Source organism: Syngnathus scovelli, chromosome 15 (assembly GCF_024217435.2).
Source record: "Syngnathus scovelli strain Florida chromosome 15, RoL_Ssco_1.2, whole genome shotgun sequence".
Lineage (NCBI taxonomy): Eukaryota > Metazoa > Chordata > Actinopteri > Syngnathiformes > Syngnathidae > Syngnathus > Syngnathus scovelli.
In genome coordinates, this window is record NC_090861.1 from 5,533,385 (window position 1) to 5,551,755 (window position 18,371).

The 18,371-nt window shown below is 46.4% G+C and overlaps 4 protein-coding genes across 6 annotated transcripts; 2 read left to right on the forward strand and 2 right to left on the reverse strand.

The window, feature by feature from the left end:
* Positions 1–755: 755 nt before the first annotated feature.
* LOC125982240 (tubulin-specific chaperone cofactor E-like protein) lies at positions 756–6,508 on the reverse strand. Its single transcript, XM_049742610.1, has 9 exons — positions 6,398–6,508; positions 5,406–5,470; positions 4,606–4,754; positions 4,406–4,545; positions 4,159–4,340; positions 3,830–4,086; positions 3,632–3,758; positions 3,437–3,553; positions 756–2,255 (listed from the first exon to the last, which is right to left on the reverse strand). Exons 3-9 carry the CDS (start codon positions 4,742–4,744, stop codon positions 1,910–1,912), a joined length of 1,308 nt encoding a protein of 435 aa, XP_049598567.1. The 5' UTR covers positions 4,745–4,754; positions 5,406–5,470; positions 6,398–6,508; the 3' UTR covers positions 756–1,909.
* Positions 3,112–8,951, forward strand: plekhb1 (pleckstrin homology domain containing B1). 3 transcript variants are annotated; one of them, XM_068653141.1, is made up of 6 exons: positions 3,112–3,169; positions 7,643–7,795; positions 7,858–7,960; positions 8,284–8,323; positions 8,402–8,492; positions 8,621–8,951. In XM_068653141.1, exons 1-6 carry the CDS (start codon positions 3,145–3,147, stop codon positions 8,743–8,745), a joined length of 537 nt encoding a protein of 178 aa, XP_068509242.1. In that variant the 5' UTR covers positions 3,112–3,144; the 3' UTR covers positions 8,746–8,951. The 3 variants fall into 3 exon arrangements, with proteins under 3 accessions (XP_068509242.1, XP_049598576.1, XP_049598575.1); XM_049742619.2 differs by lacking the exon at positions 3,112–3,169 and adding an exon at positions 7,376–7,562; XM_049742618.1 differs by lacking the exon at positions 3,112–3,169 and having other exon boundaries at positions 7,582–7,795.
* Positions 8,952–10,967, reverse strand: LOC125982243 (lathosterol oxidase). The gene is made up of 5 exons (XM_049742614.1): positions 10,912–10,967; positions 10,332–10,549; positions 10,130–10,262; positions 9,956–10,056; positions 8,952–9,762 (listed from the first exon to the last, which is right to left on the reverse strand). The coding sequence occupies exons 2-5, from the start codon at positions 10,539–10,541 to the stop codon at positions 9,322–9,324; spliced, it is 885 nt and encodes a 294-aa protein (XP_049598571.1). The 5' UTR covers positions 10,542–10,549; positions 10,912–10,967; the 3' UTR covers positions 8,952–9,321.
* A 725-nt stretch (positions 10,968–11,692) lies between these two features.
* LOC125982236 (protein starmaker-like) lies at positions 11,693–14,942 on the forward strand. Its single transcript, XM_049742603.2, has 2 exons — positions 11,693–12,543; positions 12,697–14,942. Exons 1-2 carry the CDS (start codon positions 11,878–11,880, stop codon positions 14,857–14,859), a joined length of 2,829 nt encoding a protein of 942 aa, XP_049598560.1. The 5' UTR covers positions 11,693–11,877; the 3' UTR covers positions 14,860–14,942.
* Positions 14,943–18,371: the final 3,429 nt, after the last annotated feature.

Genomic DNA, 18,371 nt, shown 5'->3' on the forward strand with positions numbered 1-18,371 from the left:
GCTGAGGCTTCTTTTATGAACCCCCTCAAGACTGAGCTTAAATGGACGCACAGAGATGGGTGAAAGCCGGAATCGCACAAAGGCTGAGGATATCAAGAGTTACCGATGGTGACCAGGTGGCGAAGGAGAGGGGGGGGGTTGACATTATCCTTTCTGCTTGCATCAGAACTATTGTCAGAAGATCATTGGATGTATGTTCCTAATTCAGATTTCAGAAGTGAAATATTAGACAGATGGGAACATCCCTTCAGCTGGAGTGGAAACAAACGGTTTCGATATCTAGGCAACAACCAAGAGAGGCCTGAAGTCTTTCAATTTGTTATCCGATGCGGTCCCGGTCAGCATCGTGTCTTGGAGGGAACCCATCAAGCCTGACCTTCACAATGAAGGTCCACGACCGGAGTCACCTAATCCAAAGAGCGGGTGAACGGGCCACCTCTGATCCCGGCAGTTACCCTTGGCCTTTCATTCAAGACGAAGCCTACCTTCTTCCAGAAACTCAAACCTTCTTCCCCTCATGACTGCTTCTTTGAAGAGCTGGGTTAAATCCCTCCACACAGCACTGCACTTTAATTGGAAAGGACTATCCCGGAAACATGACCCCTGACACGTACGGAATGGGTGACATTGCAGCTTTGCCAAAAGTCTTAGACCAGCCAGAATGAAAGGCCAGAATCCTGGAAGACCTGAGAGTGACTTCTTCATTGGTTGCCCACCTGAAACATCTAGAAGACTCAAAGATGAAAAGACAAACATCACAGAGGACAAGATTATAATTTATTTCTTCAGAAGAAACCAAAGCAAAATGATACACAGAGCTGTAAAAGGGGCACATCACTGACAGCATCCATTCCACACGTAGAAATTACTACACTACGACAACACTAGGCCATACTTCCAATCGTCCTCCAAGTCAGGCTGTAAAAATGTCATCAAAACTTGTACTCAAAGGTAAGCAAACATTTCAGAGCAGCGTTTTATTTTCACAATAGTAATTAATTAAAACACTACAAATCTGGGTCAAGTGTCTTTTTTTGTGGAGGAGGGCACGAGTACATATTAAGATTCGTAGAAAATCGTACTAAATTCTCAGTGTTGTGAGCGTCACAATTTATCCACGTTTACAAACAAATGTCAGAATGTATGAAAACCAACACTCAGTGAAAAACAATGATAGTGTTAACCAAATATGGACCAAAATGTCCACCAGAGGCCACCGAAATGTTCACTTTGCTGCCATTTCAGGGAGTCTTCAAACTCAAAGGTAAACAGAACTTTTTTCCAACGTCAACGTGAGCCAGTGGGAGAGGTCATGACCCTACATCCCGTGAAAGAGCGGACACTCGAGGTGTCAGGTTTGTGAGGGCCACGGAAGAAGGGCGGCATTGAGTTTGGTCGCCGCCCCTCCCGCTACACACCAAGTCACCTGACACTACATCAGGTGTTTGCTTACCATTTAGTCCGCAAAGACGCACAAATTGTGGACCGGATGCTTTTGCAATTAATTTGATCACGTGGCTGCGTCATTGAGGTTGAGTGTAATCAGTAGCTTTGTACACATGCAAACAAAAACATGTCAACAGCCACCTGAGCCCAAATGTCAAAAAACTTTGAGCGTCCATCTTGGTTGGTGCCTTAAGTCTCCACAATGTAAACTGCTTCATTTAGCCAAGGCAACAAAAACTTGCAAGGCTTGACTCTTTGCAGTTTTTGCTTCACAAGCTGCCTTACACAACCCGTTCAGATTCCCTTGTCCCGAGCTAAGGTTGCTTCCCAGCGAGATAAGCTTGCTTGCTAATCCAAGTGGCCCTTGAATTAGCGCCAACATTTTCTTGTACAAGACAAATTCAGGTTCTGCCAATCCCCAACACAAACAAACCAACCAATCCCAAAACCCAGAAGTCCTACATCAAAGATGTGAGGAGCTACACCGGCTTTTCACCTTTGGCACGACGAGGATCTCGTCTCCATCTCGAATTCTGTATGAGTGGAGCGCCCGGAAGCCGCACTTCAACTCCTCCGGTCCCACGACGGCAGCCATTTCCCGGCTGATGTAGAAGAGCCTAATCCCGTTGTTGGGCAGCTGAAGAAGCGCCCTCAGCTGCTTCCTCAGGTTGCCCACCGTCCACTCCAGGCGGAGGCTTACCGCCTCCACTCGGTCGCCCCAGCGGACGTCCACCGTTGTGCAACGGGGGGTCAGATCCACGTCGGCCAATGGGGCCAGTTGACCGTACTTGGATACCAGCTCGTTGTACCTGTAGGAGTCAGACCGGTGAGGCTCAACATTTCGGTGCAAACAGCGACCCGCTTTGTATGTATGTGACTAATATTTTAGATTTTTTTTTCTGATTAATGATAAATCTCTGACAGAGCAGTCCAGTCTGACAAATATGAGATCTCCGGGTTCGTTTGTGTCTTTCGTATGTCAAACATGAAGAACCAATTCACATTGTGTCTCCAAAGACCCAATTCAATGGCTTTGCGGTGCCTGATCAAAATTTGCATTAAAGGTTAAAAATGTCAACGTTGCCACCTCTTCTTATCTGACTAGAACACTCAATATTCCCTCCCCGCTGTCTCCTCTCAATTTCCTTTCAGTCCCTCAGCTTGAGACTCGCATTTCATTTTGAGTCTGGTCACTCCTCTTGCAACTAATCCTTCCTGTACAGCTCGCTGGACTCTTTTCATGCTACGCCTGTTTCTCAATGACTTGCAATGTCACACAAGACATTCAAGCAGCGCTTGAACCTCTGATGGACAGATTAACTCAACTCCTACGTCAATCACTCAACACCATCGCCAAGCGGTCCGATTCAGTGTCGGTCGTCCACAAGGTGGTGCTGTTTGTATTTACGTACTTCTAATGATGTCTAATTTCCCAGCAGTTATTCAAATGAATGTTTTTGCTCAGCTTCCAGAGTGAAAAAAATAATCTTCCCACTTCAGCTTTCAGAACTAAGAAAATTTAAAAAGCTATAAATATCTACCTGCTAGCTGGTGTATCCGTTTTCCGTGTATCAGAGAAGTCCCAGTACAAAGAAGTCATTGAGCAAGAAGAGAGTGGTGGCATTGTCTCCACACCAAAGGTTAGTCCCGCCCACTCAACTAAACATTTTCTCCGGACCAACTCGAGGAAGCGAAAATATGGAGTTCTCGCCGTTTTCGCCAAGTTAGTTCATTTTCTTTGTCGTAAAGGTTAGCATCTGCTGAATTGTGTTACCTTCTACTCAGCTGCTTGTTCTTCATTCATCAGCTGTGGCAAAGCTCATTTCTTTATTTAAGTCTTCCTTTGCACCTGCTAAGCTAGCATTAGCATCTTATGGGCCGCTCTGTACTCGGCAGGATGGATATTTCGAATTGTTTTGACTGTTTTTCCTAAACGGCTGGACATGACGGCAACTTGACCGAAGCCCAACACTTTATTTCTTGGTCAAACCTGTGCGGACGCTCCAGCTCCAGACACTCCTGGTAGTAACGGATGAAGAACCTCTCAGCAGCTTCCCTGTCGTTGTCAGACACCGCTCCCCCGTTCAGCACCGACACATTTGGCAACCTGCAGAGCGGAGGCACTAAATTAGCAACAACATTTAGAAACTGGCATTGGCACCAACGTTGCAAAGCTTGGCCTTACTGTGCTAAAAGTAGGCTGCGGCGCTCTTGCGTGTTGTATGGCTTAAACAGCGGAATCCCCATCACTTTCACTTCTTGCAGCTTGGGGAAGAAATTCAGCTTCTCGATATCCTCCCACTCACTCAGCCCTGAGCCACGGAACACGGTGGCCATTCAGACGGGCAATACGCTGATAGCGCCCCGTCGCCTCTCTCCTGACCTGAGTTGTTGAGGTTGACGCAGCGTAAGTTGGGGAAGAGGCGCTGCAGCGCTTCCTGGGTGTCGCCCACGTGCTCCACGCTGTTGTTGGCCAGCACCAATTCGCTGAGACTGGGGTACATCTGGCCGAACTTGCGCACCTCCGCCCAGTCGCGCAGGTGATTGTCGGTGATCTGCAGCAGGTGGAGGGACGGGCAGGCCGTGCAGGAAAGGGACACGTTGTGGTAGTCGTTCAGGCACAGAAAAAGCTCCGCCAGCCTGGGGGAGAAATCAGGAGCACAAATGAAAGGCAGCTTAGGGACGCGGTCGTGTGCTCATCGTTCTACTTACTCGGGCGTGTTTCGTGTGAGCGCGTGCACCGTCTCCCAGCTGACGTGCGTGTTGATGAGGACGAGCCGCCGCACCCGAGCAAACACCTCGGCCATGGGCGGCTCCAGCGCGGCGCCGCTCAGCGGGTTCATGCTCAGGTTGAGGAAGTCCAGGTGGGGGACGTTGGAAACAATGGCGCAGATCTGGCAAACCCGAGAAAAATCACATTGACGTGTTGTAACCATGAAAGTCGTTTGTTTTGGCTCACCTCGGCCCAGTCGTGGATTTCATTGTAGGACAGGTCCAGCTCCACCACATGGGCACAGAAAGCAGCAATGTCGGACCTGTCGCCCGCTTTTTTGATGCCGCAGTCGTTCAGAACCAGCACGTTGGGCAAGAATAGGTGACCTGCAGGTGGGGCGCGCCAGCATTAGGATAAAAAGCGCCTCGGAATCGACCGCCGCTAACCTTTGGTGGGCGAGCCGGGCGGGGAAGGCAGCACCACAACGCCCAGGCCTTGGCCGTACGGGAAGTTCTCCGTGTTGTACTTGTCGCTGATGACCTGCACGAAGGTGCGAGCCACCTCTTCATCACAGGACTGGTCCATTGTCTCAGCCCTAAAACATAGTGACCCTTATTATTTCATGTCTCATTCGAGCGCGTTGTCATCGTTTGAACTTTTTATGCACTTGTCAAGGAAACAAGATGATTATTTCAATTTCCATTTGTTTCCTCTGGGAAAACTTCATTTGAACTTCCACTGTATGGAGCTCATATTACATTTGGGTTCACGAGGGCCTCTCGGGAGAACCGAGCTCACGTGGGCCCCAACGCCGGCAGGGAAAAGGGCTCTAAAAATAGCCCATCAGCGTGATCGCATGAGTGACAAGGAAGTTGAAACGTGAGGAGACGCAAGCGGGCCGCACTAACGCCGCTCGATGACCTTCGACCGGCCACGTGCCCATTTACAGAACCTGTTGCGTCCGCACCTCCAAATAAGCAAAGACATTTTACAAAATGTATCCACTGACCTGGAGTAAAAACAGGCAATGAAGCCAGTAAAAATGAATTACTGTTCATTTGTGCAACTCGCTCACTGTGTGAATATTTGAATCTTTTTGACAGTGCGATGACATCACTCAAAGTCCCTCTCTCTTATCCACCATGATCAGGACTATCGGTTTCAGACAAATCATCTCGCAACGCTCGAATAGCTCGAGTTTGATGTTCCTGTCGTAATAGTTTCTCACAGATCGGCCAAATCTTACCTTTGATGTGTGCAGAGCAAAAAGCAAAGCTGCTTTTCAACGGCGCGTCTGATCACATTCCCCTGCTGAGAAAAGAAACGCAAAATTGAAAAAAAAGCAGCAGAGAGCAGGGAATGGGAAAATATGCGCATACTTGCATATAACCGCCACAAGACGGCGTCCTTGCACCCCCCCCCCCCCCCCAACAATACGTGACAAAATGTGATATTATAAGTGAATGGAAGACACTCGGAGGGAAACCTCCTTTCTTCTTGACTGGCAATTATTTTAACAGCGTGCATTATCTTGCAGACAATAGCGCACGGGAGAAAGCTCATTTATGCCTGATGAACATATGTCAGTTTCTTATGAAGACACAGACATCCATCTTGCACTTGGCATCTTGTCTCTATTGCCTAGTTGTGTTTCTCATACAAACGTTCATTTTGACTATGACTTATTAGTGTCATAGTGGAGGTCATTTAACGACGACAGGTCCCGACTTACGCACACGTTTGGGTTACGTCACCACTGTCGTAAACCGAAGACTCAAGGGGAAAATAAAACAATTCGGTTTTTTGTACAAAGTCGTCGTTTATGCCGAATTGAAACACGAGTCTGATACGTTTGAGGGGAAAAACACATTTCTCGTTTACACTCGAAAATAATCAAGGCCGTGTTAAAAACATAAAAAATAAAAAAATTGAACTGGGTTCGGCAGAAGTCAATCTAATGGTGCAATAACCGAACACCAAGACCTGTGCGGTGTTGATAAATATAGTCAAAAGATAAGACGGTCTTCCAATGTGCCTGCTTTCTCAATCAAGAAAAACGACGTAAAAATGTATACTGCTGTTTTGAATTGTGGTGCTTAAAACTACCTTCTCCCGTCATGACATGCAGTGAAATAATTTAATCTTCGGCAAGTCCTCTCGAGTCAACGATGTCAACTTTTTAGCTTCGTACTTTGCAAGCGACATGGTTATTTTTGTGGACATTATCACTGCACTCACCGTGAGCCCCCCGGAAGACACTCGCTATGTTATGTTTGTGTTTTTCTTTTCGCTGGTGGGCTGTCAGTGGAGAACGGAAGTGACGTTGTTTAAATGGCTTTAAACTTAAACGGGGCTCCTCCTCGCGCAATTTTAAAACAAAACAAAACAAACAAAAAACGTGGTTAATGTACTTAAAGTTATGCTAACTAGAATAAATGAATAAATATATCCAAATATATGTTTATAGCCAAATTGTATTTGTTGTTTTTCTTTTCACGAGGCGCGTGTCAGCCTAAAGCCACGCCCACCAGAAATAATGGGCTACAAGCGTCACGAAATTTACAAACAAAACGGAAAAAAAAGACGTGTGCAGATGAAAAAATATATATAAAATAAACATTTAGAGACGGTGTTTTATGTTTGTCTGCTGAGTTAGGGTTTATTCGTCCATTGTTGTGGAAATTACGTCATGTATTTTCTAATAGGAATTTCTTTCCCCCTCGCGTTTAATCAAAACAAAACTAAAAAATGTGTTTTTGCAAGCGTTAGTTAATATTAAATCAAAAAATGTTTTCCAACAGCTCTAAAACAGTGACTTCATTTTTGCTGCCGACACTGTACCGGAAATACAAAATTTAAAACGGATTTAAACTCGCATGGTTCTCCTCCTCCCGCAACTTCAAAACAAAACATAAATTCTTGCACAAGACACAATACATTAACATAAAACAGTGCAACAGGGACGACTTGCATGCATACTTGGAATAGTCGTGTAACTGACATTTAGAAATGGGCTAATCCTGGTGTCATGTCATTTTATATACTATATTCTGTGACAACAATATCGTCAACAAAACATAAGACATACTACTTTGACTGGTTGTGTCACAAGAATATTTTATCCAAGTTTGTGTGTTGGTTTAGAGGAAATTAACCCAGGTGAAAATGAAGCTAAAAAGTGGGGGTGCCCGAGCAAGCGCTCGCCTAATCCAGAATTATCCTGTGACTCAATCGTGACAGGAGAAAGGATAATCTGTCAGACGCAAAATAAACAAGCAGGGGAACAGTGTCTGTTCCATTGTAGGTAAAAAGAAAGAACATTTTGTTCCTGTTCCTCTACCTGTATTTGGACGACAGGTGACAAACATGGCACTCATGAGGTCAGGCTGGCTTTGGAGACAGAGTGAGTACATTGGGTGCTGATGATAACAAACCAAGCGTTACTTATTCTTGGAATGTTCGGTCATGCTTCCCACCGTGTAGCGTCTGTGCTGAAGCGCTGGAAGTTGAACTGGTGTGACCTCTGGGTGGACGGCAGCTTTTGCTTCTACAAGAGCGACAGCCGTCGAGAGCTGGTGCACCGCGTCAACCTCAAGCTCACATGCGCAGATGTACGCTGCGGCCTAGAATGTCAAGGTAGAGCATTATTGTTTGTCCTTAATGGCAACATGATGCTAAAAGTGTTTTTTTGCTCGTAGGGGTGACGCCACCTGAGACTAACCCCCGCGAGAACATCATCGTGGTGCAATTCAAGGACAGCTCAACGATGAACCTGTGCGCCAACAGCGAGGATGAGTCCATGTAGGTATTGCAGAGTTCACCGCAGAGCCCCTTTGACCTCTGTTGCTAACCTAAGCAGCAGCACCTATTGAAACACAAGCAAACTGTCTCGAAGACAGAGATCCGTTATCGTTCTCATAGAATGCAAACAGACACAAGAGTTGACTGCTCATTTGAACCTGGTTGCTAAACAAAACAGCAGCACCTACCCCCCAAAAAACACCACCAACTAACATCACCAAAATTGCCATTGAACAGAAAAAGTATCAGCTTAAAATAATGTGCAATAAAATCAGCAAACTATCACCACTTTATGTGCTGTTGCTTTTGTTCCCTTTTTTCAGCGCGTGGAAACTGACCATGCTGGAAACCAGAAGGAACCCGGTAAGATCTACGTTCTTAAGTTTGCTTTTTAAGGGTGTATAAAAAGTGTAACTTGAGATTGCCTTTTTTCTCCGGCAGGTGTTCATGTACGATCCCTACAATGATTCCTATGAGGCCATACCCCTTAACCACTTTCACACATTCTATATGACGCCGGGAGCAGGAACAGGTACAGTCTGCTCTGTCGAGAGTTCAGAGTCAAAGGTTCTGATGTTCCTACTTCCAAGCAGTCTGAAATGCAGCATTAAAGGCCGGTTTAGCCCAATAAAGTGATTATCATTGCCGTCTGCTCCCCAGGCACCCACCAGTTGATCGTTCAGAGGGACGGAGCATTTGACCACCTTGCCATGGGATTACTGGCAGGCATAGCAACAGGAGCGGCCATGCGCTCCTTCCTCTGGGCGCCCATGTTCTTCTGCTGAGACGAGTCAATTCTGCACCTTTAGCTTAAAGATTCATGAGATCAGAGGCACATTTAGCTTAACAATTCATACGAGATCAGGAGGCTCTTTTGTAACTTCAGTTTGCTTTTGGTCGTTGCTCCTCATGTGCAATTAGGCTTTCTCCCGTGTGGTAGCTGCTGCTTTGTTTTTCTGGCTTGTGTTTAAAGTACAAATCATGAACCAAATGCGTTTAAGTGCTTGTTTTTATTATTATTAGTGATTATGTCTTAGCCCACCATCAAAGTTGTTTTTGCAGTGCTACAAAGATCATGTACAGATTTTGGTGTAATCTTGGCATAACTAATGGTCCTACAAAAAAAGTTCATTTGAACACCAAACTTGTGGGGGACTAACACTTTTGCACAGTGCATCTTCAGAGTCTGCACACAAGTCAAAATCCACTTTTAGCCCTCCTCGAGTACTGGAGCATTGCTAGTAAGAACTGGTTGTATCGTTCTCAGCAACTCCTTATTAAGCAAACACAAGAAGCCTAACCATGATTTCCAGACCATTACTGATTGTCTGTAGTGATTGACGCTTTCGGAAAAGCAATTGTTACTCCTCTTTGCGCATTGCGTTACTGTGTCCATTGGCTTTGCCGCTGTCTAACTTTCCCTCTGCCCGGAGCTTGCGGATCAAGTCGTGGGGACCCTTGCCCATCAGGGCCGACGGGTATCGGTAGGAGCCCCCCAGGCGGTCCCACAGCGTGAAGTACTGGCCGTAGTTGTAGTCAAAGAACAGGTGGTGGTCGGTGTGATGCGCCGAGCCATTGATGACGCCCGTCATGGCGCTGGGAACGCGGTAGTCGCCATCGTGGATGGAGATGGTCCAGATGTTGACAAAGACATAGAGGACCAAGTAGAGCACCTTGTGGAGCGGGAAGAGAAACGGGTAGATGTGGTACGGGAGACCCTGCATGAAGCCGTCAACCGGGTGGAAGGCGTGGCTGGCGAATGGCGTGGGGATTTTCCACACGTGATGTGGCTTGTGAAAGAGCTGTGGACAACGTCAGGAACAATTGATGACAGATTCATATATTGTTCTAATTGGAATACTTCATATTAATCACTTAAGATAGATATTTGAAGAAATGGATAAATTGAGGGCAAAGTTAACTCCGCCCCCAACTGGTGAAATACAGTACATTATGTCTCTGTTACTTCAAAATAGAGCAAATTCATGTTCTCACCTTATAAATAAGCTTATGATGTAGGAAGCGGTGAATCCAATAAATGCACATGTCGGTGAAAAGTAGGAAAGAGATCATACTCAGGAAGAGCCCGGTCCAACCTGCAAGTGCACAAGATCCATCAGCACCGATAAACATCGTGAGATTGAACCCAGAAACAACATTAGAGCGTACCCAAGGGAGAGTCGTGGACATTGTCGTACACTTTGCTGTATCCTCGGACTTCGGCAAAAAACAAGGCCACGGTGGGAATGCTGATCCACGGCAGAGAGGTGAGAGCGTATTTGATCTCCCTCTGAACCTGATTCTGGGGGAGGAAATTAGACATAAAACAGGGAAGAAAGCAGGTAAAACAGGGAAGAAAGGATGTGAGTACCTCTAAGAAGTGGGGATGTTTCATGAGGTTGTGGTCAAAGACAAAGTAGTAGCTGAGGGCCCCCAAACCCAGGTAGAGGATCGTCGCCCCAAGGTTGGTCACCACCAGGAGGCTTAGGATCTGCCGCAGGGCGCCGTCCTCGGACCACGACGCTGGGTACACGTACGGCGTGAAGACGTAATAGTCGGCCACGTTCAGCACGAGATCCATGGCCGAACCTGAATATGATTATCAACAATTAAAGTACAGTGGTTAAGTATTTATTTACCAGTGAGAAAGCAATAATAATAAAATAATAATAAAATATTATTAAAAAAGAATGGCTTGCATTTTCTAATTTTGCCAAATCAAGCTGATTTATCTATTGTATTAAACATAGGATACAGTCGTATCAAAATAACACACGATTGTTTTAATATTTTGGATTTGTGTATAATTGTGAGCAAATTCTTCAGACATGAACATTTTTCTTGTCGGTCTAATGCACCAAAGTATACGTTACACAAGCGCAAATATATATAAAAGCATGACTTAATAATCTAGTAACACAAAATATTAGTTATTTAATGAATAACTGTACCTGGTGTTGGTTTCTTTCCTTAGGACAGGAACAACATTGAAAGGTACAGCGCCGTGCTATAACCAGACAATAACCAATCAATGAAGAGTGGTGAGTGATGTCACGCAAAGGTTGTCCAATGAGCGCCCAGAATTTAGTCACATCAGCTTCGGTGTCTTTCGTGATTGGCCAATTGGGTGATCTGCTCATTGCGAAAGGCTTCCGCGATGCCCCTTGCCTTAGCTGGACCCGAGCTCAAACACCCATCAAAATGTTACCAAAAAGTCACCTTAAAAGGTCCGCTTCGACACTTTAACTCGGAAAAAGAGGGGCCAGCTACAAGATCCCGGTGGACGTATTTTATTACATATTTTTATGCTCATATTGTCTACAAACATGGGTCCTAAAAAAACGGAGCACCGTCCACAAACATTACAATTTAACTTGGCTTCGTGTAAAATACAGTTATGTCACAGGGTAGAACATAAACTCATTGATGGTGACAAGGGATTACGCCTTCCACTCAATTCGGCGACATTTAATGCCTCTCAGAGTTGGATTATTATGCGCATTCATGTCGTTTGCGCAACAGCCCTAAAAAAAAACAACAAAAAACAATGGCATTAAAAATCCACTAGGTGTCACAATTGCTCCACAAAAATCATATTGCTCAAGCAATGCACAACAAATATAGTCAAGTAGCCATGGGGTCAAGCCATTAACCCCGAATGGCATCACGATTACGTCATCACAAAGTCTATTAGCCACATGACTGTGATGTAGAGCAATATGCCCTCTTTTGGGTGTCATCATGACTGTGGGCTAGAGTCGTTTTGCCCTGCCGATATCATTGGCACAAATCATCGTAGTCGTTCGACTATGAACTAGAGCCGCAACTGGCGGGATCTTAACGAAAGCTCAAATTAAGTGGGGACTATTATCTTGTCGGCACCAATGTGGCACTGAAACCACCAAATAGAGAGGAAAATGGAGCCCACGGACAAGTACTCCCTAAAACAAAATGTGCAACTCCTCCAGTATCAGACGGAGAGGTTTAGACAGCTATGGACGAAGGGGAGTGAATGGTTCGAAGAGCTCAAGCATTACTACAACCAGCTCAATGAAGAGTGGCAAACCCAGTGGCTGAATAGGGAGGAGACCATAGCATCCTCCCTGAGGAACCTGGAGGTGGACTATATCAAATTATTAGAGGAATATACCAAAGTGTACAACAGCAGGGAGGCCAATGAGAGGATTCTACTCCAAACCAATGCTGACTTACACAAGCGTAATTTAGATCTCAAGCAATACCACATGCAACTCAACCAAGTGTGGCAAAGCCGCTGGATGAAACGGGAAAAAAGCATTGCCTCCCAAGTGCAATATCTGGAAGCGGACAATAGGATACTGGTGATGGAAAAAGCCGAGCTGTCTTACAGAATGCAGGCCAATGAAAAGATGTTCTTGAAAACCAAGGCTGAATTGTACAAAACCAATTTAGAGCTGGAGAAACTAAAAGCTTCCAAAGATTCTCTCTCCATGGAAATGTCAGACAAGGAGGTGAGCTGGAACCAAGAGAAAGGCAAACTGCTGAGAGAACGACAAGAGCTTCTTGACCAAATCAAGACCTTTGATCACCTGATCCTGCGTGTGGTATGTGTACATGAGTTCTAGGTCAGATTATTATTATTATTTATTTTTTATTAAATCACTAATATTTGAATAGGGGGGTAGTAATCGTTTTAAATCCACTGTATATTTGAGATTCAACCACCATTGCTCATGTGCCTGATTTTTTCCATTCAGGAAATTGCTGTCAGAGCGATGGAGGAATGGACAAAGATGAAGCAGGGCGACAACAGAACCAACTCTGAGGAAAAAGAGCGCATCAGGCAGTGGGAGGAAGCAAGGCAAGGGGGTGATGACAAGCTAGAAGGGACCCACAACACCAAATACCAGGCCACTTGTGAAGAGGAGCAATATGTGGAGGAAGATGAAGGAGATGGGGAGGCAGCCATGCAAGAGAGTTATGAGGACCAAGAGAGCGACGACAACGAAGACAGCGAGGAGGAAGAAGAGAGCGACGAGGACACAGAGAGCGACGAGGAGGACACAGAGAGCGACGAGGAAGAAGAGAGCGACGAGGAAGAGGAGGGCGACGAGGAGGCCGAGAACAAGGGAGGGCGTGACTGCAAAGGCGACGACGGAGAGTGGGAAGACTGTGACGACAACGAGTGGGAAGACTGCGATGCCGACGACGACGAGGTGGACGATGACCGGGAGGAGGAGAAAGAGGACGACGGAGACGAAGGGGACAGAGAATATGATGAAGAGGATGACCAAGAGGAAGGGCAAGAGGATGAGCAAGACAAGGAGGAAGAGGATGACCAAGACAAAAGGGAAGAGGATGACCAAGATGATGTGGAAGAGGATGACCAAGAGGACGTGGAAGAGGAAGGCCAAGATGGTGACCGCGAGGAAGGAGATGAAGGTGACCAGGATAAAAACACAGTCAAAGAAGGAAATGACTCAAAGGCTGACGTAGAAAATGCTGAGCAGGAGGAAAACAATCATGACAATAAAGATGAGAAACTGGCTGAAGAGGAAGGCGGGGAGGGGGCTGCCAAGGAGGAGGAGCTGCAAGAAAACAAAAGCCAGGTTGGAGAGGAGACTAACAAGGAAGTTGAAGAGACACAAGAAGGCCAAAGTGTCAGCGAGGGCCCGGAGAAGGAAGAGAGTCCCAAGGAAGAGAGCGGTGCCACTGAGGAAGCGGCGGCTGAACAGAGCACTGCTACATTAGGGGCTGAAGAGAGTGCCACAGTGGAAGAGGGGGAGAAGCCAGACGCTGGACAAGAGAGCGTCACGGAGGAGGTCAGTCAAGAGAGTGCCCAGCCAGTCGAGGAAGAAGGGAGTGGCGCCCAAGAAAAAGAGGCAGAGGGCAAGGAAGACAGCAAAGAGGGTGAAAAAGAGGGGGAGAAAGACAGTGGAAAGGAAGAGGGGGAGAGTGTCGCCAAGGAGACGACGGAAGGGGAGCAAGAGAGCGCCCAGGCAGATGAGGGGAGTGTCGCCGAGAAGACACAAGGAGAGGAAAGTGTCACAGAGGCGGGCGAGGAAGACACTGTCAAGGTAGAAGAGAAGGAGAGCAAAGTGAGTGATGATGCAAAGGAGCAAGAAGCAGGTTCTGCTCAAGACCAAGTGAGCCATGAAGTGGAGGCGGTTGAAGGGGAGGTGGCGACGCTGGCGGCAGTGGCGGCGGTGGCGGCGGCGGCGGCGGACGACATGAGGGAGAGCGCTCAACAGGAGACACAAGAGAAAGACCAAGACGTGAAGGAGAGCGCTCGACAGGAGCCGGAAGAGAGTGGCAAGCAGCAAGATAAAGACCAAGCCCAAGTGGCCCAGGAAGACCAAGCCCAGGTGGCCCAGAAAGACCAAGGCCAGAGCTTGGTGGAGGCCCAAGACAAAGACAGCGGCCCAAAAGACCAGGGTGAGGAAGAAAAGGCCAAGACGGAAGAAGGAGATGATACCGGGGTGGAAGGGAGTGACACCAAGGAGGAAGAGAAGAAAGAAGGCGCCAAGGAAGAAAGCCTTACCGAGGAAGTTCAACAGGTCACCTGCCCGCCGCCGCCGGAGGAGGCCAGAGACGCGCCCAAGGAAGATGTTGCTGCTGACGGCGGGGGCGAGAAAATCAGTGCCGCGGCGCCAGAGGACACAAAGGAACAAGAAGGCTTCGCCATGGAAATGGTGAAAGAGGGCGAGAGAAGGGAGAGCTATTTTGAACGAATGATTAGCCGCCTCACCAAGAAAGACAAAGAGGAGAGGCGAGAGCGGGTCCGGCGGGAGGTGGAACGCATAGAACAGGAGAAGAGGGAACGTCTCCGCAAGGAAGATGAGAAGAAAGAAGAGAAGAGGAGGAGAAAGGAAAACAGGAAAGAGGAGGCCAGAGAGAGGGAGGACAGGAGATCCAAATAAGAGACAGAGATGACAAGCTTTACACTCTGATGAGGTAGACGCTGCCGTCCCGTGCCTGGATTTGATGAAAGTTGGAGTCTTCTTTTGGGGAGGGGGGGGGGGGGGTCGAGGGGGGGAGGGGGCAATCACTTTCCAATCTGCCCAGAGGAGAAAAAGAAATCAAATTTGACAACGAGGTAATGAACCCGTGAAGCCATTATCTTAGATAACCCCTTTCAAAGATACTGATGGAAATTCTATTCAACATAGCTGGCTGATTTCTCCATTTGCGAGCCGCGATGCTGGCTTGAGTAACCCTTTCCACCACCTTCAGCTAATAAAGTCAGATGCACTTCATCCAGATAGCCAAAGTTGTTTTTTTATCATCCGTGGCTCCACCTCCAATCAACTAAGGCATCCCACCTGGCTCTTAACTCTGACACCTTGACTTCACAGTCTACATGATACCGCTTTACATCAACAACTCCGTCAAACACCAAAACATTTCCAGATCTCGCAGACCACTTGCTGACTTTATTATCGAGACACCGGAGAGGCTCGAGTAGGCCCAGAACTCCCACTCACCCTCCTGAAATCCACAACGCTGTGTCTCTTAACATCAACAATCTTGTTAGGCATCACTCTTATGGATTGTCCTTTAAGATCACTCAATGCTACCTCATAAAAACAGATTATTCTGAATATATAAAAAACAAAAAAAACAAAAGCCACATTGCTCAAACAGGTTGAAAAGGAGCAAACGTACTTGGAAGATACTTATTTTGGTCGGAACGTACTTGATCCTTGCAAATACACGGAAATCGCCAGTGGCACTAAAACATTTGGAGACTGCTGCGTTTATTTAAAAATGTCAAAATAAATCTGTACGTGTGTTTGTGTGTGTGCATGCCTTGTGGGAACGTCGCAGTTAACTAAAATAAGTTTGTGAATGATTTATTCACTCACCAATGACGAGTTAGCGGTTAGCGGTGGTCGCTCACAGGACAAATTTGAACCTTACTGTCGGTGTCAGCTTAAGATCTTTGGACTGTAGAGCACATTCTCTCGTGATCATTTGACCGGAAAAGGGAGAAAGCGGCAGCGAATGTGATGTTTGCTAAAAACCCTTGTTCTCTCATCATGTGGCCACTGGATCTGTTTGAACCTGAAATTAACCATCATCGCCTGGGGCTTGGAACACATCAATCTTGAAAGTTTGAAATGTGAAGCCCATGTGATATTTATCAGCTTCCCGGATGCGCGTCGGCCTTTATTTGTTGCGCGCCTCCTTGTGTATTCATGACATGAATAATGCTACGAATGCTAATCAGATGGTAGAGCTGAGAGCGGTCCCAAAGCAAAGCATCCATCCCCCTGGAAAAGCAATCATCCTTCTTAGCGCCAACCGAGCGGCCCCCTAGAAAAGATTGCACTTGAAGAGTGCGCCCTCTCCATTTTGCATAGTGCCGGACGAACCACGGGCACTGATTAGAAGCATCCTCCCCGCTGATAGAAGCTTTGTGCCTTGATTTTAATGAACTGCTTCACATTAGCCAGGAACTTGTCTGCACACTTGCCTCTACTTGCCCTCTTGCTGTGAGGATGGAAGAAAAAAAAACAGGCCAAACTCCCGTGGGGGATAAAAATTAATAAATCAACGGTTATATCTGTAAACAGCCGGCCGGGCCGGACCGGGCCGGGCCGGGCACACTCTTGAGCCAAGACAAAAATATTGACAAGGTGTCTGCGAGCCATCATATTATCTCGCCCGAGGTCGCTGCCGGCAAAATAGCCAACGCTGGAGGCAAGCGGTGGCGTGGAAGGGCAAAGATGCCAATGTTTGCACAACTCTGACACCATTGTGGATTGATGTGCCATCATCCGCTCACCACTGTAACTTGGCTAACGCTGTTAGCGTGATAATGATCGATTCACATTACGAAATCAGCATGGCGCCAACAGCCACACACTAGTTACTCTGAAATGGCCAAAAACACAACACTGAAAAGGTGTCCATGGATCCGAACAAGGCAACTCGTAAAATTGCCTTATTTTAAGCTGTTTCGGTATGTCCTCCTTGCCAGTAGATGGCGCTACAGTTTGACACATTAGCAAATTATTTTTCACAAATTGTCATCCTTGTGTTGAATATATTTTCTTTTAACGTATCAACACTATCGGAAAGCGAACAACCCACATTTGGGGGTGAATGCACGTACATCATCATTGGAGAATGCATCTACCCAGAATTCAAAGCGACGCAGAGGATATCGAAACGATGGATCTTGATAAATGTTGGCGCCCAAAAATGTCACATGGTGACCAAATACGCCAGATGACAAGCGCAGATAAGTCAACCGCGTGAATGTGCCGGCGGCGGCATAAATCAAAGCACATTAATGTCTAAGTGACAGTCACATCAGCCCACCCCCGAGTGACACGTACTCATATACGCATAATAATGCATGATAATGCATAATAATGATATCCAACACCACAAGTAAATGAATCAACTTAGCAGCTGTCATTTAAGGTGAAGAAATGAGACGTTTACACCAAATACTAAAGGGGCATCAGACCTAGCTTATATTTAGTGTTTGAGTACCTGAGGCCCAAGTCTGGATGAAGCTGGGCCTCACTATTCCACACGGAAGAACGTACAAATATTTTTTTCGCCCATTCATGCTTTTGGCCGAGGTCTCTGGTGTGAAGGTTTCGTGGCACTCCTGGACAAAAAAACAAAGTGAATTTGCACCTTGTCAAAATAGAAGATAATTGAACCCCCAGGATTTTTTTTGCTTCTGCCTTTCTGGGACTGGCTCAGCTCAAATGTTTAGTTGTAAACAAACAAAAAAAGAGTCCTGGAATACGGTTGTATTTTTCAGTAAGGTTTCCTAGCATTGGACGACCTAATCATCTTGAAAAAAAAAAAAAAAGGAAAACAATGAAGCCCTCGCAGAAAATCCTTCCGTTTCATTTCATTGGTGAGCATTAATTAAGAATCACAAATGATTCCAAATCTAAAGAGCAACTTGGGAGTAGTTTTTCTACAAAATCACTTAAAGCCGTTGTATTTTTGTCCACCGTTAAAAGAAAGTAAAAGTGGCGCCAGGTCATTGGGCTAAGAGTAGCACGATAAACGCTAACATAGCAGCCGGGCCAAAGGGACACTTTCAGTTCAGAGCTTCTCTCTGCCTTATTGCTCTTGATGTCTTTCAGAGGCTCGCCTGCCTTCAGTCCCAGCGCTGCACCGTGCTTCCTATCACTGCGGCACAGTTGTGGCTGCTTGCTGCAAAAAAAAAAAGCTGAAAAAAAACAAGACCACAATAAACCAAACAGCCAGCCAAATAGGACAGTCTCAAATAATGTCGCTGAGCAAGGTACAGCGGCGCATCACTGGCCAAAGGAGATAAACACTGTTTTTTGTATCCTACCCAACATGGGCAAAAGTATTGGGACACAGGGCTACCAGAAACTGGAAAAAATTTGGCAGCAAAAAAACAGCCCCAGGCATTCTTGGAAGACATTTCCAA